This window comes from Chrysochloris asiatica, unplaced genomic scaffold (genome assembly GCF_000296735.1).
Source record: "Chrysochloris asiatica unplaced genomic scaffold, ChrAsi1.0 scaffold00031, whole genome shotgun sequence".
Taxonomy (NCBI): Eukaryota; Metazoa; Chordata; class Mammalia; order Afrosoricida; family Chrysochloridae; genus Chrysochloris; species Chrysochloris asiatica.
This window is the reverse complement of record NW_006408549.1, coordinates 2012580-2034341: the sequence shown is the minus strand read 5'-3', so window position 1 is coordinate 2034341 and position 21762 is coordinate 2012580. Positions and strand designations below refer to the sequence as shown.

Sequence of the window (21762 nt, the reverse complement as noted above, 5' to 3'; positions counted from 1 at the left end):
GCTATGGGTCGGAACCGACTCGATGGCACTTAACAACAACAACAACATAGCAGTGAGCTCAAGAGTTGGTAAGTGTCTGCCTAAAGCGTCATTTCTGAGTGAGTAGTTTATCTATCTGTCCAGGAACTATTAGCCCCTCACTTTTCCATCCCCCCTAACTGGAGCTCATGTGAAGATGATTGGTGTCACACGGTGTTAACGCAAATACAACACTTTAGCCCACTGAGGAAGCAACAGGGAAAGAATACCTGAGTGTCAGTGGCCTGGGCCTTTCATTCCCATGTTGTTCAAGGATCAACTGTGCTTAGCACTGTTTTGTTCAGTTCACTATTTGCTTCCTTTATTTTTTAAATAAAAAACCTTTTATTGTGAATTAAGTGAAGGTTTACAGAGCATACCATCAGTTTTACATTCAACAAACCATACACTTTGTTTCATCTCAATGATTGTAATCCCCTCATGCAACAAGTTACTTCACTTCCTGTGTTTCTTATTTCCTTTCCAGTCACCTTCCCATCCCTTCTCAACTTTGACCTTAGGTATATGTTATCCTTTTGATCTTGAATGTTTGAAAATTCCATGGTTAACATACCTTTATTAGTGTTGTTGTTCCCCCTATATGTCTATCTATTGTTTGGCTGAAAATTGAAACACAAGGGTGACTTTCATTTCAGACCTGAAGGGGATGGTTGAAGGCCATAGTCTCGGGTTCTTCCAGTCTCTTTCTGACCAGTAAGCCTGATCTTATTTTTATAATTTGGAGTTTTGTTTCAAATTTTCTCCTATACTATCTGGGACCTTCTAATGTGATCCCTTTCAGAGCAGTTGGTAGTATTAGCTGGGTACCATCTAGTTCTTTTGGTCTCAGACTGATGTTCACCGGTACCATTGGTCCACTGGACTTGATTCCAGGCATCTTCAATTTCACCACACTTCTTTCCTTTGCATCTGGAGAGGCCAGTGTTGCAACCTTAGATGGTCACACATAAGTGTAAGATCCCAGTTGCTCGCTACTTAACCAAAGTAGGATGTAGAACATTGTCTTTGTGGATTATGTTATGCCATCACTTGGCCTTTTCTTATTAAGAATGCAGTACTGGTTAGGATTGTGCCATTTAATAGTGAGACGTTTTTAACATTCAGTTGTACTCTGGTGGCTTGAATGTTGTTATGCTCTTGGAAGCTATGCTACTGCTATTTCAAATACAGCAGTGTTATCCATGGTGGACAGGTTTCAGAGGAGCTTCCAGATCAAGAAAGTAGCTTAGTGTTTCAACAGTTAAGTGCTTGAAAGGTTGGTGGCTTGAACCCACCCAGGGTCTCCACAAAAGAAACATGTTGCAGTCCACTTCTGTAAAGATTATATAAGGTGCAGTTCATATAGGGTTGCTAAAAGTTGAAATTTACTCAGTGGCACCCAACAATATAACAAGAACAACAAGAAGAAAGCCATGGTGATCCACTTTGGAAAACTAGCTAATGAAACCCTATGGATCATAACATAATATTGGCTGACATAGTGCTGAAAGATGAGCATCCTAGATTTTGAATGCACTCAGAGTACACAGTGGTCACAATAGTGATGTCAGTAGGAAAGTCTGTGAAAAGGGTTTATTGAATCTATTTACATACAGTGTTTGCCCATATTCCCTATGTTAAGAACTTTTATAAAGAATGACATTCTTTCTTGTTTCATGAGGAGCAAAAGGGCAGTATTTTCAGAAATAGCTATGTGGTCCCCAAGAGAAAACATTCTTTTGCCATGAAATACAGTCACTAGACATTTTGGAAAAATTGCAACCTAAATAAGAAAAATATAACTGTAATGTCTTTGGGAATAAAATTTATCTAGAAATATTTCAGCTTGTAATTTTGAGAACAAAGTTTCTTTTATTAGTAATTAGAGGCTTTTAATGAAATAAAAATGCAGATTAGTTTAAATGATTGAAATAATTCTACTTTTAATAGTAAATATTGTATTTTTGGAACATAGTTTCTCTGTAGGATAAGCACTGGACAGTGAACCATTAAGGTGAACCATCCAGCTGCTTTGTGGGAGAAATACGAGGCTTTCTGCTCCTGCAAAGATTTACTGCCTCAGAAACCCTGCCACAGGGTTGCTATGAGTCATTACCAACTCTTCAGCACTCAACAACAACCATACTTTTATTTTATTTTTATTTATTTAATCTACTTGGGACCGAATTTGAATGGGAGCCAAAGTATAATTGATACAATTAAAATGTAATTGGAAGAAGTTAAGTTCAAATTATCAAGTGATTATATTCTAATTATAACATATGCAATCATAATTTTCTGACCATAATTAAGAAAGATGTGCTTATACATTTGGTATAATGTTTGTTTCATAGTACATATTCCTCTGAGTAATATAATTAACGTGCATTTTTAAAACATACTAAGATTATGGGTTTATTAGCAATTTTGTTTAAGCAAATAGTTATTTAGTTTGTTTTTCTTTGGAATAAAAGTAGAACATGTAGTATGCAGGGAGCTTTATTCTGTGTTTTCTTCAACTTTTTCTGTGTGAAAACTCGTATTTAGTCTGTACCCTTGTATCCTAACAGTTGCTGTGAATAACTTTTTTAAAAATAAAATTAAAATAACTTGTTCTTTCTTTAACTTTAAAATGTTTGTCATCTCATGCCAGATTTATTGGACTGCAGTAGTTTTAGTGCATTTTGGCTGGAATGTTTATTATGACATCACTGTAATCTATATACAGTATGTGATTTCAGATGGTTTCAGTGTTAAATATTTTCATAATTATGCTAGTTTTGGCAGTTCACTTGGAACTTTTTCACATCTCTTTAATGAACATGTTTTACTTCTGGGCTTTTGAGGCAACCACATGTTTCAAAAATTAATAGTGTGTTTTTAATGTTAACATTGAGCAGAAGTGGATGACTACAGACATTTTTAAGAATATAACTTGAACTAAATGTAATTAATGTACAGTAAGATTTTATGCATAGTGGTTGTTGTTGTTAATGTGCCGTGGAGTTGGTTCCGACTCATAGTGACCTTGTACAGGGTTTCCAAGGCTGTAAATCTTTATGGGAGCAGAAAGCCTCGTCTTTCTCCTGTGGAACAGCTGGTAGTCTTTTAGTATTTAAAATACATCTTCCCTCAAAATTACAGATGACATCATTAAAAGGGTTGAATTGCGAAGTTATTTTTTTAGTGGAATGAAAATTGAAGATTGTATTGCATTAACTTAGAATGGGCTGCAGTTTATGCAAACATGTATTTCATTGTTTTGATAGCAAATCGCTTAATGTTTGTTTTAAAAATATTTTTTGCTATATATCAGTAATATGTTAAGCCTTGTTATCTTATAAAGTAGTCACCTTTAATTATTGTGTTTCTCTTGTTGTTGTTAAGTGCTATTGAGTTGGTTCGGATTGTAGTGACCCTGTTTAGTTTTCCAAGGCTGTAAGTCTTTGTGGAAGCAGAAAGCCTCATTGTTCTCTTAAATATGTTTCTCTTTTTGTTGTTAAGTGCTGTAACATCAGTTTCAACTCATAGCAACTCTACATAGCGTTTCCGAGGAGCAGCTGGTAGGTTTGAACTGCCAACACTGTGGTTCACAGTCCAGTGTTTATCTTACAGTACCACACCAGAAGTCCATGCTTCTCTTAGTTTATTATTATTAAATATGGAGTTATTTTTTTCCCTTTGTTGTTGGTAAGTGCTATTGAGTAGGAACAAACTCATAGTGACTCTGTATAGAGTTTCCAAGGAGCGGCTGGTGAGTTTGAATCACAGACCTTGTGGTTCAATCCGACCTTGTAGACCACTGCTTTTTCCTGCAATGCCACACCAGGACTCCTTAGGAGGTCTTGTCCTTGCTATTATTTGCCTTTAGTATCCAGTTTGATGAATTTAGTGATTATGCTTTTATGTTTGCTCTTGAAAATTTTCTTCAAATATATGGTAGAAAAATGAAAATATCACTATTCTTGGAAGTATTATGAAATAGTTTCATTGTTGTTTAATGGATTGATGATCAGTTACCCTTTGAGTTGGTATTTTTAATCTCTTACTCCTCATATGCAAGGAACTCTGGTAGTGTAGTGGTTACGAATTGGGCTGTGACCTCAAGGTTAGCAGTTCAAAACTACCAGCTGTTCCGTGGGAGAAAGATGAGGCTCTCTGCTCTTGTAAAGATTTACAGCCTTGGAAACCCTGTACAGGGTCTCTATGAGTTGGAACTGACTCCACAGCACTTAACAACAACAGCAATTCCTCATGTGCCTCTTTCCTTCAAGCAGAAATTTACACGTATCCTTAAGATAAGTACTAAAAAGATACTGGAAGCTCTTCACTGGTATCACACCCCCACCCCAACTCTTTCCTCCTGCTCCTGGCTATCCCTGTGAAGGAGCAGTCTGTGCTTACTGATTTAATTTTTACTTCTGATTGACTCTTTGAGATACTCATTTATAGGTGACACCACTGTCACTTTTCTGGTACTGGTAAATCATTCTTTCTTTTTTGTTTGTTAATGCTTTTATTGTGAATTGAGTGATAGTTTACATGGAAAAACATTGATTTTGCACTCAACCAGTTGTATTTTGCTTCAATTCAATGATTACAATCCCCTTCAAGCACCATCAGTAAACAGTATTTGCCTCTATTTCTCCTTTTTATTTGTATATTTATGTATTTTGATGTACACAAAGCACGCAGGGATAAGTAATCATTTAAACAACCAAAGGGCACATTTTACAAGCCAGCCTCTTGTCCGCCAGCACACAGCCTTTCTCTTTCTGTGAGTCTAGAATCTTCAGCTGCTCTATCCCTCCTTGCCATCACCTCTGCCTCCATCTCTGGTGTCCCTGCGTCTCTGGATAGGATCCAATGTTCCATTCATGCTCTTGTCTTTTGATGGTCTTAGGGTCCTCTGTTCCTGGAATGTATGATTAACTACCCCCCCCCCCCCTTTTTGTTACACAACTCTACAGTTGTGACAATGCAATTAGTCATAATGACAGTTACTCACTGTTGAATCAAAAGAATCCTATTCCCATCTCCTTTCACCAGACCCATCTAGACAAGATAAAAACTATCCAGTGAGGATTCTGCCTTCTGCCACATGCTCTGAAACTAAACTCCCTCTTGAAAACGTGTGAGCCAGCCACTTCATGCCTTTTTGGTAGCTATTTTAGGTAGCCTGTTTCTAAGTTGCCCGTCCCTATCAACTCTGTGTAAGGTCAAATGGGTAGTATCTGCAAGTTTGGGTGTTCTTGTGCGTCTTCCCTCACTTCATATCAGCTGGATGCTTCACTCTTAGCTTTAGCCTTCTGTGGCTATGTCCTTGTCCATGGGCTCAGGTGTCCCCAGGTCTCACCACACTTTGGACCAACCAGCCCTTCCTCTTTTCTGTCTCATCTCCAGTTTGATGGGAATCTATAGAACATGGTCAAATTCAGCCCATATCTTCATGGCTGCCTTTCTCCTCCTTCCACTCCTCAGTAGACCAGCGTGGCTGCCAGCAAGCTTATATGCTTGCTCCTGTGTTCCCTTTGAATTTCAGTCTTAGATGGGGGTTTGCCCTGAAGGGATTTGATTGCTTGCCTTGATGGCTCTCCTGCAAACAACTTGCTTGTTTGTAGTAGCCAGTCAGACTGCTGGTTTTAGTTTTGATTTTTTCCTGCTGGTCTTTCTTTCAAGAAGTAGCTTCTGTTCCTCTAGCTGCTCCAGGCTGGCCTACTTGTCCTTTCAAGTGAGAATGTCTCACCTCAGAAGTTCTGAATGGGCCTCAGGATTCCACCTAAGATCCTATGTGCTACAAAGGCTCCGTAAGAAGCCTATTTTACTGGCAAGTTCTAGAACCCCTTTTAGGTATTCCAATGAGTTATAGGCTAAAGACAGAATTACAAGCTTTCTGTAATCATGTTTCCTTATACTCTTTTCTGTCGCACTCAAGTATCTGTTTTACAGTAGTAGGCAAGGGAAACTAATATCCATAAGACAGTCAAGCATCTTAACATTATTTCCCCTCTTGTACCCATTCAGACAATGCCTTGGTACCTGTATCACAGAGCTCTATTATGGAAGTGATAAATCTTTCCTAAAGGTTACTGGCAGTTTCCTCCTGATTTTCAAATCTAGAAAAATAGCAACTTGAACAAAGACTAAAAACATCTTGTAATTCTTAACAGTACTGTTTTTATTGAACCAGTTTATGCTTTTGTCTTCTAGTATTGCTTTTCCATCTTAATATATACTGTGACTGTAAGTATCTAATTATCGTTCCTTATACTTACTAACTTTTGCTTGTAGTTTCCTTCCTATTTAACTTCCATTCTTAACATGAAAAATATCCTCCGTAGGCATACCTCATTTGATTTCACTTTGCTGTATTGCACTTTGCAAATAATTGCAATTTTTATAAATTACTGATTTGCAGCAACCCTGCAGGAGAAGATCAGACATCTGCCCTCTTTGAGATTCTCGGTCTCTGATACGCTAAGAAGCAGTTCTGCTCTGAGTTGGAATTGACTCTACAGTGGGGTTTTGGATTTTGCCATTGAGAAAGTCTATTGGCACCATTTTCCCATTCAGTATGTGCTCACTTTGTGTCTCTGTATCATACTTTGGTAATTCCCACAATATTTCAAGATTTTATTTTTTTTTAACTTTTTATTGTGAGTTGAATGAAGGTTTACAGACAAGATCATCAGTTTTACATTCAACAAATCATACACTTTGTTTCATCTCAATGATTGCAGTCCCCTCCATTGCAACAATAGTTGTCCAGATTCCTCCATGTGGGTTCTATTTACATTTTACCCACCTTCTCATCCCTTTCCACTTTGTCCTTAGGTAAATGTTGCCCTTTAGATTTTGACTGATTAACTGTTTGATGGTGAGCAGGCCTTACTAGTTTTGTTGCCACCTATATACCTATCTCCTGCTTGACTGAATTGGCATACAAGGGTGAGTTCCTTTCCACACGTGAAAAGTGGTCGACAGCCATAGTATTTCAGTTTTTTATAATGGTATTGCATACTTCATAGATTGTGTTGTTGATTTTGACTCATAGTGACCTTGTGTAGGGTTTCCAAGGAACACCTGGTGGGTTTGTACCACCAACCTTGCAGTAACAGTCCAGTGCTTATCCTACATCTCCACACAGTACTCCTAATAGACTATGGTGTTGTTGAATGGCATTGAGTTGGTTCCAAATGACTGGTGGATTTGAACTGCCACCTTGCAGTTCAAATCAGTCTTGTAGTCCAGTGCTTATCGTACAGAACCACACCGGACTCCTAATAGACTGTGTTGTTGTTGAGTGCTTTCCAGTCAGTTCACATTCATAGCGACTCTGTATATGGTTTCCAAGCATCAGCTGATGAGTTTGAACTGCCGACCTAGCAGTTTAAACTGACCTTGCGGTTCAATACTTTATCCCACAGTACCACAATAGGGCTGTTGTTGTTAATTCCATTGAGTTGGTTCCAACTCATAGCAACCCGGTATACAGTTTCTGAGGAACAGTTAGTTGGTTTGAACTGCTGACAATGTGGTTCACAGTCCAATGCTGATCCTACGGCGCTACACACCAGGATTATGTTGTTGTTAAGTGCTTTCAAGTTGGTTCTGATTTATAGCGACCCCTGGTAGGGTTTCCGAGCTGCGACTGGTGAGTTTGAACCACTGACCTTGCGGTTCAAACTGACTTTGTGGTCTAGTGCTTATCCTACAGAGCCACAATAGAGTGTAAATTTATCTTTTATATGCACTAGGAAAGAAAACATTGTGTGACTTGGTTTATTGATGTATTTGCTTTATTGTGATGATCTGGAACTGAACCTGCAATATCTCTGATGTCTGCCTTGACTGTACGCAGATTGCCTGTAAGGGCCTAATGACTGCTCAGCTTCCTTCAGTTGGAATTACACACAAACAAAAAATACTGCTGTTATTGCACTAATTATATAAGTGATAGATTCTGAAATACTTGAGGATAGGTGTTTCTTTGTAAATACAGCAATTAACAATTAAGAGTATTATATAAACGTAATATTTTATTTAGATGAATCAATGAAGGGAAAGAGTTATCATTTACAATTTATAATTAAGGAAATAAATTTCAAATCCATGTATGATTTGTTTGTGTTTCTTCGCTATTCATATCACAACTATGTCCATCTGAAGAATAATTCAGTAAGTATTGTTCCCTCCACTCATCTGTCACTTTGATGTACTGTGGTGACTTGCATGTTGCTCTGGTGGTGGAAACGATGCCACTTGAATTTCCAGTGCCATGAGGGTCACCCATGGTGTACAGGTTTCAGTAGTATTTCCAGACTAAGAAAGAATAGGAGGAAGAACCTGGTGATCTACTTTTTTTTTTGATTAAAAGAAAATTTTTTATTGTGAATTGGGTGAAGGTTTACAGAGCAGCTCAGTTTTCCATTCAACAATTCAGACACATTTTATTTCATCTCATTTTGATCTACTTTTTAAGAAGAATTGGCTAGTGACAACTTCCTGCATACCAAAGGAACATTGTCTGATATAATGCCAGAAGATGAGCTCCTCAGATTAGAAGACTCAAAATATGATGAAGAAGTAGAGTTGACCTTACTAACATGGGTAAGGAGTGACACAACTCAAAATAAGAAGCAGCTGCAAACACCCATTAGTAATCCATACATGGAATGTACAAAGTATGAATCTAGGAAAGTTGGAAGTTGGTGAAAATGAAATGGAATGCATAAAGATTGATAGCCTAGGCATTAATGAGCTGAAATGGACTACTATTGACCATTTTGAATTGGAAAATTACGTGATATACTATTCTGGGATTCACAAATTGAAGAGGAATTGTGTCACATTTATTGTTAAAAGAATGTTTTAAGACCTATTCTGAAGTACAGTGATAGAATGATATTCATATGCCTGGAAGAAAGAATAATATGACTGTTATTGAAATATATGCACTGACCACTAATGCCTAAGATAAAATTTGAAGATTTTTACCAATTTTTGCAATGTTAAGTTGATCAAACATGCAAACAGTGTGCAATGATAATTACTGGTCATTGGAACATGAATGCTGTAAACAAAGAAAGATCAGTAGTTGGAAAGTATGTTTTTGGTGATTAGAAAAAATGCTGAAGGTCACATGATAGGATTTTGCAAGACCAACTTACTCAATACAAATATCTTTTTCCTTTTTTTAAAAAAAAACTTTATTGTGAATTTCATAAAGAGTTACAGAACAGATAACCAGTTTTGCATTCAATAATTCATACAGTTTGTTTCATCTCATTGATAGCAATCCTCTCAATGTAGCATCATTTATCCAACTTCCTCTCTGTATTTCCTGTTTCTATTCCTCCTTCTTTCCTAATCTATCTGAACCTTGTCCTTGGATAAATGCTGCCCTTTTGTTCTCAAATGGTTAATTCCTCTAAGGTGTGCATACCTCAGTAGTTAATGCTTTGCTGAAAATTAAGCTAGAGGGGTGACTTTAATCCCAAAACCTGAAGGTTGACTAAGGACCATAGTCTCGAGGTTCCACCAGTCTCTATCTGACCAGTAAGCCTGGTCTTTTTTTTGTGATTTTGAGTCCACATTTTTCTCCCACTCACTTTTCTCCCACCAGCATTTATAATGTGATCCTTTTTAGAGCAGTTGACAGTGATAACACCATCTAGTTCTTATGATCTCATAGTCATGGGGAGTGATATTCAAGTGGTCTGTTAGTTCATTGGGCTACTTCTTTCCATATGTCTTAGATTTTCATCACTCTTCTTTCTGACGGATAGGGAGAGACCAATAGTTGTACCTTAGATGGTTGCTCACAAGCTTAAAAGACTGTAGTCATTACTCACCAAAGTAATATGTAGATCGTTTTTTGTGTGAATTATTTTGTGACGGTTGACCTGATGTCCCCTGAGCCCAACTGAACCAAAAAACAACAGTATGATGAACAGAGATAATATTGAAGTGGTCAAGGATTTAATTTTACTCGAATCTATAATCAGCACTCATGGAAACAGCAGTCAGAAAATCAAATGAGTTACTGCGTTGGAGAACTCTGCTGCAGAAGACTTCTTTCAAATGTTAAAAAGCAAAGATGTCACTTTGAGACTAAGGTGAACCTGATTTAAGCCCTGATATTTTCTGTCGCCGTATCTGTTTTTGAAAACTGGACAGTGAATGAGGAAGACTGAAGAAGAATTAATGCATTTGATTTTTGGTGCTGATGAAGAATATTGAATGTCTTATAGATTGCCAGAATGAGCAAATCTTTTTTGGAAGAAAGCTCCTTGGAAGAGGATGGTGATACTTAGTCTCATGTACTCTGAGACATTATCAGAAGGAACTAGTCCCTGGAGAAGGACATCATGCTTGATAAAATAGAGGGTCAGCCATAAAGAGCAAGACCCTCTTCTAGATGGGTTGTCACAGTGGCTGCAATAACGAGCCCAAACATAGCAGTGGTTTTGAGGATGGCACAGGTCTGAGCAGTATTTCATTGCCCATAGGGTTGCTGAGAGCCAGATATGAGTGGATGGCACCTAAGACCAACAGTAACAAACATTGTTAAATAGTATGCAAAGGATTCTAGGGATAATCAAGATTAATCATCACCAACAATTCAGAAGACAGTGTGGAGTCCTTATTTGACTCACAAAATAGAGAGGATCTAAACATGCAAACATCCAAGAGAGACGATTGAGACCTTTTTATTAATTTTGTTTTATGATATAGATGTAAGGGTTATGAAAGCTTTCATTAGTTTTTTTTTCTTTCTTCAGACATAAACATGTTTTCCCCTCTGCCAGTTAATTTTGTTGATACCAGCTCAAGAAAGGAAGAATTTCTGATTTTAAACTACTGTTTTCACATGCTATTTGAGAATGCAAATTGTGAAAATTAGTTTTGTATGAGTACATATGTAGAACTAAAAAATACAAAATGAGTGTACTTAATAACTGTAAATTGCATCTATTTAATAAAACTTTTCCTAATTCTTGAATGGTGATTGATTGATATATTTCCTTTCTTGTTCTTTCTTGAAAATAAAATTAGGATGACCATGAAAGCTGTGGCTCCAATTCTACCAGCTGTAGTACTACTGAGACCACAAAGTCATCAGTGAGACCCCGAAGGACTCAGCAGACTGCCCCCATAGATCCCGATTTACCACCAGGTAACTTCTAATAGGATTGGTGAAACCTAAATGTCTGTTTTTTCTAGTTACTATTTTAATCCTTTGTAGAATGTACACTTGTGGTCTTTTTTAATCTCATAAAACTGAAGACTCCATGTGCATTTTGTTGTATGTGTTGAGAACAGAATAGGTTCCGTGCCCTGACTAAAACCTTCGTTCACATTTGATCTGCAGCTGGTTGTTTCACGAGTTTCTCTCTTGCAGCCTCTTCATGCAGAGATTGGTTTCTGATTTCCCACTGAGTCTCTTTGTGTTTTTTTAGTTTTTTTTAAAATTTAAGTGTTTATTTGTGTATTTCACTGTAGTGTTATAACAACAAAATGTCATCTGTGTCCCGGAGCATACATACATCAACAGTAAGATGTAAGTTTTCATTATACCACTGCTAAATATTTAGCTTTTTGCTAGAAGACATAAGCATGTAAGATGGACACACCAAATAACCACCGCCCCCTTAGATAATCTTAAATTTTTTTGTCAGTAATACTTTATCAACCTTACTGTTAATATGACTGTAAATTATCTGGGTAGTAGGGGTACATTTAACTGCATTATATTGCAATTGCTGCTAGAGTCATTTCGCACACATCAATAAGGAACTGTCACCATAATTCAGGGCTAGCTATTGTTGTTAGTTGCACAATGATAAAGTTCTTTTGAAAATATTTGTTAGCCCACTTATATGAGAAAAATCCCCTTTCCACTTATGCAGAAGAAAAAATCAGAAAGTTATTTTTGGACTTGTCAATTGTACAAAGAACTGCATATTAAACCTAGAATTATAATTTTAAAAGTTTATTAAGAACAAAAATGTCATGTAATTTTATTACCAGGTATGCAGAGGCTTTAAAACTGTTGCAAGACCATATAGTATATATTAGCATTTATACTGCTAATACACAACTAACAGCAAACTTGATTAGATTAACAGAAATGTCTTAATTACATTAGAGAGACAAATGCCACAAGATCTGTAGAAACGTTCAGTTCTCTACACTCCAAAGGGCAGAATAACTTTTTGTGTTGTAATTTTTCAAATATAGAACAACAAAGCATAAAAAAAATATCTGCAGTCCCACGTGACAAAAAAACCCATATTGCTATAAAATATTAAGAATGGGTAAAGGATATTGTCTGTAACACAACTGGTGACAAAAAGCAAATGAAACCTCTAAATAAAAGTATCAAAATACACATAGCAACTGAAGCACAGCATTAAACACAATAGAGATTTAATAAGACAACTTTCTTTGTTCTTTTTGCCTAGTTAATACAGAAAAGATTGGATTGTTGTGAGTTTATGGAAGCTATATATGATTCTGGAAGCTATAAATTCACTAATGGAATCATGGGTTTTTTGGGGTTTTTTTGATAGTAAGAAATGTTATACATCGTTTCATTTCTTGAAATTTTAATTTATCTGGTTATGTGCTGTGGAGTTGATTCCAACTCATAGCAACCCTGTATAGGGTTTCTGAGGCTGTAAGTAAATCTTTACAGGAGCAGAAAGCTTCATCTTTCTCCTGCAAACAGCTGGTAGTTTCGAAGTGCTGACCTTGCGGTTCGCAGCCTGATTCGTAAGCACAGTTATCAGGAATAGTGGCTTAAAAACAATAGTTCCTTGGTAAATATTTAATGAAGGAAAAAATTATTACTAAATCCAAACCAAACTAGTTGTCATTGAGTTGATTGTGTCTCTTGGTGAGTCTATGTGTGTCAGCATAGAACTCTACTTCATAGGGTTGCCAATGACTGATTTTTCAGAAGCAGGTCACCAGACCTCTCATTTGAGATAACTCTGGATGGACTTGAGCTTCTAACTTTTAGGCTAGCAGCTGAGTACATTGGCCACTTGCTTTACCCAGGTACTCTAGGGAAGACTCAGCCAGGCCTGATAACCTTATGCTGGAAGTGAATCATAGCCATTTTATGTAAATACAGTGAGGAAAGTTATTTGTTTAGATATAATCTTTTGCTGGGAAGTCTCATCTCCCTCACAGTTCCACATACTGGAAAGAGGAACATAAATTATTGATGGAGAGTCAGCCATCTCTGCCATATAATTACTTTTTCTCAATATTATATGAGGAACTTCAAAAAGTTTGTGAAAAAATTTCATTGCCTTTTAATTTCATTTTTTCAAGACCTTTATGAAGCCTTCTTGTATTGAACTAATTTTAAGTAGGTTGTACTTCAAACTATTATTTTGTGTATAACATTCAAAATTTCTGTTGTTTATATTTTTATGACTGAAAGAATTTTCATTTTGTTTTAGTTAGATTGACTTTTAAAATTTTGTGCTCAAGATAGACTGTTTATTTCTGTAACTCTTTATCACTGTGTAAATCAGAAAATTGAATAACTTAGGAACCACCAAAAATAGGTGGAAGGAATACTCAGTCATAATACCTAAAACAATTGGTCATCATTTAACCTTGTCAGGAGGTAGTATATGTGGTGTTGAAGGAAGAAATCCAAGCTGCACTAACGGCATTGGCAAGAAACAAGGCTTTAGGAATGGCCAGAGTACCAAGTGGAATGTTTCAGCAAACTCATGAAATGGGAGTGTTCACTTGTCTAGCTAAAAAATTCCTAGCCATATGAGTAAAAAAGTGATAGGTTAAACATAGAAAAAAATTCCCCATAAGTCTAATCTTTGAATATGAAAAATAACAAATTGTTTTAACAGACATAAGTAGACTTCTGCACCCAGCAGATGAGACAGTGTGCTGTCGATGCACACATTGAGAATTTTTAGAAACTTGTGGAGAATAGGTCAAAACATGGAGTCCGGTGTGGGTACTGTAGGATAAGCACTGAACCACAAAGTCGGCAGTTCAGACTCACCAGTTGTTCTTCGGAAACCCTACATAGGGATTATGTGTCAGAACCGACTGGCTGACACTTAGCAACAACAAGGTCAAGAAAGGCAGTCCTGGTGGCATAGTGGATTACCTGTTGGACTCTTAACCACTCACTGTGTTTGAATCTACCATCTGCTCTGTGGGATGACTCCAGGGCACACAATAACAACCAGGTAAAAAAGAAAGAGCCTTGGTGGCTCTGCAGGTATAATTTGGTCTGCTAACTGGAAGGCAGTTTAGATCCATTCACGTTCTGTGGCAGTTAAGATGAGACAGCCTACTCCCTTAACGATTTACAGTCTTGGAGACTTCAAGGAGTAGGTCTGCTCTCTTCTGCTGAGTAGCCACTAATCTTAATGGATTCAATGACAATGAGTTTGTTTGGGTTAAAAAAATCTTCACAAATTTTAAAGAATCATTATCATATAGACTGTCTTTTCTGACCACAACAAAATTAAATTAGTAATTCTTGTTACATTTTAACTTATGTCTACCGTTTTATGATTTGTTTTCTTATTATTAACCGTATCTTTCATTGCTCTGTTTGCTCTTTCATCTTTGTGTAAAGATAATTTTATATCCTTTCCAATATTTACACTTAATTCTCTTTTTCCCCTTATTTAATTATAAGGATATTTTGTGTTTTAAAAACACTTTTTAGTGTGAATTGAGTGAAGGTTTACAGAGTAGACCATCAGTTCTATATTAAACAAATCATATACTTTGCTTCATTACATGATTGCAAGCCCCTCATGTACCAACAGTTAACAGCGTTTACCTCTTTTCATTTTAACTACTGCATTCCTCCCTGTCTCCTGCTACCTTCATCTTACCTCTGCTAACCTCTTTCTTGTTGTATATTGCCTGCCCTGTTACCCATGTTAACATATATGGTGCTATGGGTTACTGTGCCAGACTGCAAAGCCATCTGAACTGCAAGGTCGACAGTTCAAGCTCACCAGCTGCTCCTCAGAAACCACTGACTTTGTGGTTCAAACCGACTTTGCAGTCCAGCGTATTATCCCACCGCACCATACCAAGGACTCCTTTTTATAGTTTGTTGTTGTTGTTAAGTACCGTGGAGTCAGTTCCGACTCATAGTGACCCTACATGTGATTAATTTTAGGACATATTCTGCACTGACAGTGTCCTTTTTCATAGCAAAGAAAACCCTATTTCTTATTACATCAACAGGTATAGTGGTTAGGATTCCAGAGTATATTTTGGTGGACATAATTTAATCCATAACAGTGAGTAAAGTCAGTGAAAAATTCATAGTGGTTTCATCTGGCCCTGTTGGGATGGATGTATGTGTTTAGAGGAATGGGTTTGTAGGGTAGGAGGGAGGTGACTAATGATACACATTTCTGGAAAAGTGGACAAGTCATAGGTTGTTTTAAAGCCATATAATCTGAAGTCTTGGTGTGGCACTGTAGGATAAGCACTGTAGGATAAGCTAAACGCATGGTCAGTGGTTCAAACCCACCAGCTCAGAAACCTGCTGTAGGGTCATAATGAATTGGCAATGACTCAAGGGTATTAACATCAACAACAATATGACATCTTGTCTGTGTTCTCATACTTAGAGTGACCTTGTATTTTCAGATGGTTTAGAGTAGATTTGGATTACTGTTAAACCATTTGAACAGGTACAGTCCTGGGGATTCTCTAAATAGGATGTGACTATTAGATTTATTGTTAGAGCTGTTGTTTGACACTATCTTGTAGTTTTCTTAGAACCAAATTGTTATGCAGGATCATAGAGATAGTGCACTGTTTTATTCTATTGTTAAAATTACCTGGTACTTACTTTGGCAATGTATTTTTAGTAAGGAAAAAGAGTCTTCTATAGAAGTAGTTCTTTTTAGATACTTGATATTTTGGTGAATTGGCTTACTTGTGTCATCTTGTATGTCAATTTTATGGTGAGAAACTAAGGGAAAATATTAAAGAATAGATGAAAAATCCATTGGTAGCATTCTCTCTTAAAATACATTTGTAGTATTATGTTTTTTTTTTTACTTTTCCATATGTATTTTTTCCAGTGGTATCCTAACGATTTTATTTTCTGTTTTGAAAATAATAAAACCTCATGAACTCTTAAGCCATGATTATTAATTCTCTATAGATGACATATTTTTCAGAAATAGGGAAACCGATATTTTTCAGTTTTTACATACAAAATGTTTACTCTGTGTTTATTCCCTGCAGTAGCATGGATGGATTAATGTGTGTTGTGAGATAGAAAAATTGGATTCTTAAAATTTCTGATCTCTTTTAGAAGACTTACAGAATTATTTTAGCATCTATTTTCAAAGCACATCTGTTACATTAATTTATTAATGCATTATTATTTTTACCATATGATAGTTGATGCTTTAAGAATTGCTTACAATAAACCTACTCCATATAAACCTACTCCTCTATTTCGTTATCCAACACTTTGCATTTACAATGATAAACAAATCGTCTATTTTGCATATTAATGATGTACATTTCATAGTAATGAATGTCTGTGTGTGAGGCAAGAGCAATGCTGGCTGTGATGAATGAGCAAGGTTGTGTCAGCTTGACTGACCCATGATTCTCAATGATTTGGCAGTGATGTGATGGTGTAATTTGACAATTATGTAATGATGTGATTATCCTCCATTTTTACATAATGCCAACTTTTGCATACTGAGTTGGTCTTTGGAACTTAATCCTTTTGATAAGTGAGGCTGAAGGTATATTAGAAAAACTTGAGCCTGTGTATTACATTTCTTTCATATTTTCATTCATTAGGAATGGGTAACAGTTGTATTTTCAAATCATATTAATATTCAAATAGGTTTAAGTAAGTGTTTTTTCTCTCAGCAGTCTTTACTTTAAACATTAACTGTGTCAGCTACAGAAGGGAGTTGATTCTGTTTTGTCTGGTACACTTCTGGCTAAAAGAATATAAGCATATAATTAGTTTAAAAATAGGTTTTAAATGGGAAAATGCATTTGAATAAAGTGAAAATTCTTGTTTTTTTTCATGTCTTTTATAATGCTGTTTATGTTTATTTTGCATTTTCATTTAAATTGTTCAGTGATGTATTTGATATACATGTTTATTATGTGAGAAACTAGAAGAATTGGAGGATTCCTGGTTACCATTATTGAACATTTTGATCTAGAAGATTCTAGAAGAACTCTGGTCAAAAGGAAAAATATACATAATTGAAAATTTGCCGAGAACCTGCCTCAACATAGGTGTTTGGTTCACAAGGTGGGGCTATCTGGCGTAGATAAAGATATAGAAAGACACACAGGGACACAAAGAGAGAGACAAAGAGACACCCCGAAACCAGAGTGGATGTGGGACTCGCATCAGGCAGATCCTGCATTGCAAACATCTCAGCCATGAAGGCCGTAATATCCTGCATAGTAAACATCTTGGCTAAACAGGCAGTATGGTTGCAATGCTGGACTGAGCCCCCTGCATGCTGTAACGCAAGCCTTGTCAGTCGTAATGCACCTGGATTCATTCTGTGCCTCCGTTTTATCTAGGGGAGGTACTTTACACAAAGCTGGGTGGGACTAAGACAAGGTACAGCTAACATACGTAATTTTCCAGACACTCAGGCTGCTTTACATCGTACTTCGCAGGTTCGAATCTCACGACCGCAACTTGGTTTCTCAAGCTTAATTAACATACCTTTTAGCACCTAGCCTCAAATGGGGGAAGGAAAAGGAGGATTGGGAGGATTCCTATTGTGTCGGCTGCCCAGCCCAGGTTCTCCAGGAAAAGAGATGCCTGGGTGAATAGGGCTGCACCTGATAACACTTTAGGGAGGGCAGTCCTATTGTCCTTAAAACAAAGACTTGGGAAGCCACCCAATTTACTTTGACTGAATTCTTTGAGGGAAGAACTTTGCCTTTTTGGAATTTTACAGTTTCGGCTTTTAGGAAAATATTACATTTATCTGTGGATATCAGGGTTTCATGTATGCAATTAATAATAAATCTAACTGAATACTAAGATGAAAAACAGTTTGCTATGTCTGCTAGGTGGCTAGAGTCTGTTCCTCAGAGCCTGCGGCCTGTACGGTCTACAACACTTGGGCCCACAGGGCTTCGAACTCCTGACCGGGTCTGGACGGTCTGCAACAAAAATTCTCATGAAGTCCTGGCTTTTTGGAGCCATAGAAGCTGATTGAACCTTTGAAACTATTGCCCTGAGATAATCATTAAACCTTAAACCAAAATATCCCCTGAAGTCTTCCTAAAACCAAACAGTATTTTAGCTTAATTAGTAGAAAGTGTCTGCCTTATGCTTTTTTAAGAACATCTATTTGTAATCAATTGAAACTAGCCACTGGAAACATTAGGTAAGAAACTTCAGGAACAGTGACTGAATGTTAATGGGGTTGGAATAACTTGGAAAAAGAATGGCTGCACAGCTTGAAGAATGTCATTGAATTGTACAAGTAGAAATTGTTGAATAGGGCTTGACAACAGCAGCTAAAATAATCAAAATTGCAAAGAAGGGTAACTGTATGGTTTCTCTTGGTGTATGAACACTTTAGTTAATAGAAATTCTTAGTAATTTTTTTTTCCCAAACTGCATTTGCTATTTATCATCTGTGTTACTTTGACAAGCCTTTTAACCTTAGTAATACTTACCTACCTTTCTTATACATTTAGGAGCCCTGATGGCTTTGTAGATTAGTTGTTAGGCTGTTAACCGCACAGTCAGCAGTTCAAACCTACCAGGTCCTTGGGAGAAAGAAGAGACTGTATGCTCCAATAAAGATTTACAGTCTTGAAAACTCTGTATCGGGTTGCTATGAGTTGGAATCGACTTGATGGCAGTGGGTTTGGTTTGGTTTATTTTTTCATATACTTTAAGTTAATAAAATTTTAAGAAATTTATTAATACACTTGTGGCTAATTAAATCCTTTCCCTTCTATTTTGTAGGTTATGTGCAGAGCCTGATTAGACGAGTTGTAAATAATGTAAACATTGTAATAAATAATCTCATACTAAAATATGTTGAAGATGATATTGTTCTATCAGTTAATATCACTTCTGCGGAATGCTATACAGTAGGTGAATTATGGGATCGTGCATTTATGGATATTTCTGGTGAGTAAATGTCAACATAGTATATTGTTTTCCATAATGGAAGCACTTGTCTTGATTCTTAACCTTTTTTGGGGGACAACTGTCTCTGGTAAGTCTCTACTTTGGTTTCTTAATTTGTGTATGTATGTGTAACATCAGTAACTTAATAATATGTTTACATATGTATAGAATTAAATTTTGCTTCCTAAAAATCAAAATGTAAAAACAGAAAATTAAAAGAGTGAATTAAATTAGTGATTACCAGGATACACTTAGAAATAGTGGTATTACAGTGTGGAGTGAAGCATATTTTATTATTTTGGAAATCCTATAGCTGTATTTTGTGAGAAGCTGCTAACTTAAAATCACTGGCCAAATAGATTTCTGCCTGATATTTACCTAGAAATTGCTAACCAATTAGGAATAAAATTGCTTATTTGCTAAAGGTTCTATTGTCTAGTTAGAAACTTCACCAGCTATTAAAAAAAAAAAAAAAATTCTCTTGAAAACACTTTTAAGACTGTTGTAAGTAACCTTCGCTGTTTTATGTTGTTGTTAAATGCTGTTTTATCTAGCATTGCTATTCAATAGAATTTTCTGTTATAATGGGAATATTTTGTATTTCCATCATCCAATAGGGTAGACACTAGCCACATGGAACTCTTGAGCACTTCATGTTCTTAAGTGCCATTGAGTTGCTTCTGACTCATAGAGACTCTGTATAGGATTTCCAAGGAGCAGCTGGTGGGTTTGAACTGTCAGTCTTATGCTTTGCAGTCCAGTGCTGATCCTATAGCAGGAGTCCATGAGTACTTTAAATGTGGCTAATTAATTTTATATAGCTTTGACTAATTAAAAAATACACATTTAATTAACCACATGAGGCTTACTGCTATGCTGTTAAGTGCCATCTAGTTGGTTCTGACTTATAGTGACTCTAGATTTCCAAGGAGTGGCTGATGGGTTTGAACTGCTGACTGTGGGGTTAGCAGTCCAGAGCGTATTCATACAGCGCCACACATGTGACTAGTGGCTGCTATGTTAGGCAACATATTTTTAGAGAGTAGTCAGCTTTTTGGAGTAAATAAATCATAGAAGAGTGACATGCAGGACCTCTGGCACAATGGCAAGACATCAGCTGCTAAACAAAAGATTGGCGGTTCACTTGGGTCCCACGTAGTCCTGGATCTCAGCTGCTGTGAAGATTGCAGATCTACTCAGTTATATGGTGTCCCTGTGAGTCAAAATGGACTTGATAACACACAGCAAGTATTATTTGAAAAGGTATTTTAAATATGGATTCTCAAGAATGATATGTTAGTTTAGAATTAATATTTATTAGTTCATTGCAGAAAAAAACTATAGGTAAAATTTCCATAAATTTATATAGGTATTATACGAACTGAGGGCAAGTTACTTCTCTTTTTGATTTTGTATTTGATTCTTTTGATATAAAATAAAGATAATTGTGCATACTTCATGAGGTTGCTGGAAGATTTGAATGAGACAATAAACAAGCATTTCTTTCCTTAGGATCTGGCATCATGTATTAAGTGCTCATTATTTGGTTCTTTTGTTTTATTACTATTTGTTGTATAATCATTGCCTTTTTTTTTCTAATTTTCCTTTTGACTTATCAAGTTTTCTGTTTTCTTTTTTTTAGCAACTGATCTGGTACTTAGAAAGGTTATAAATTTTTCAGACTGTACAGTCTGTCTTGATAAGCGAAATGCCAGTGGTAAAATTGAATTTTACCAGGATCCTTTGTTGTATAAATGTTCCTTTAGAACTCGCCTGCATTTTACATATGATAACCTAAATTACAAGATGCCATCTGTTATTAAAGTAAGTGTCTCTTTTTTTAGTAACTGAGTTACCATCTTTCTCTCGCTTTTTCTTCTGGGGGGCAGGCAGGGGCTCTTGTGTAAGCAAGTTTTTGAAAATAAATTAACATTTTAAGTATATATGCTATTTGTTCTTAAAAATTTTTATATTTATAGTTTTGTTATTATATAGTTATAGTTTTAAGTTTTTGTATTTTGTGTAATCGCAGTACGTTTTAGTGACTTTTCTACCACTGCATTTTCTTTCTTCATTTGTCTAGATATTTTTTTAGTATTTTCGCTCTTCAAGTAGATAGAGGACTTCATATATAAAAGTTGTGTCCACAGTGGTTCAGAAAGATCAATAATATGTATTTTAGTTCTTATAGTTTATGTAGCGTAATCTGATAGCTATAGTTGCTTTCCTTTCTCTTTCTTAGACAGTTTTATAAAGCTTGATAATGCTAACCTAATTCTTTAATTTATTTGGTCAGAAAGCCTTTTATTTGTGGCTTCAAAATGTACTTAAAAACTTAGAATATGTGAATTTTGATACATGTGAAAACTTACTGTTCTCCAAGTTATTGGTATATATTTTCTATGTGAGTAGTTGGTTTTGAAATAAATCTGCCTTCTTTTTTTTTTTAATTTAAGGTTTTTATTGTGGATTGAGTAAAAGTTTACAGGGCACATCATCAGTTTCACATTCAACAATTCATATAACTTGTTTCATTACATTGATTATAATCCCCTCCATATACCATC

At 36.1% G+C, this 21762-nt stretch overlaps 1 protein-coding gene across 3 annotated transcripts in view; it reads left to right on the top strand.

The window, feature by feature from the left end:
• The window catches only part of VPS13B (vacuolar protein sorting 13 homolog B (yeast)), a 1072080-nt gene that overhangs the window by 47506 nt on the left and 1002812 nt on the right, over positions 1–21762 (top strand). For all 3 annotated transcript variants that reach the window (XM_006859183.1, XM_006859184.1, XM_006859185.1), the window contains 3 exons: positions 11077–11197; positions 19028–19195; positions 20838–21019. In XM_006859183.1, coding sequence (XP_006859245.1) covers positions 11077–11197; positions 19028–19195; positions 20838–21019 — 471 coding nt within the window. The remainder of the gene's footprint in view (positions 1–11076; positions 11198–19027; positions 19196–20837; positions 21020–21762) is intronic.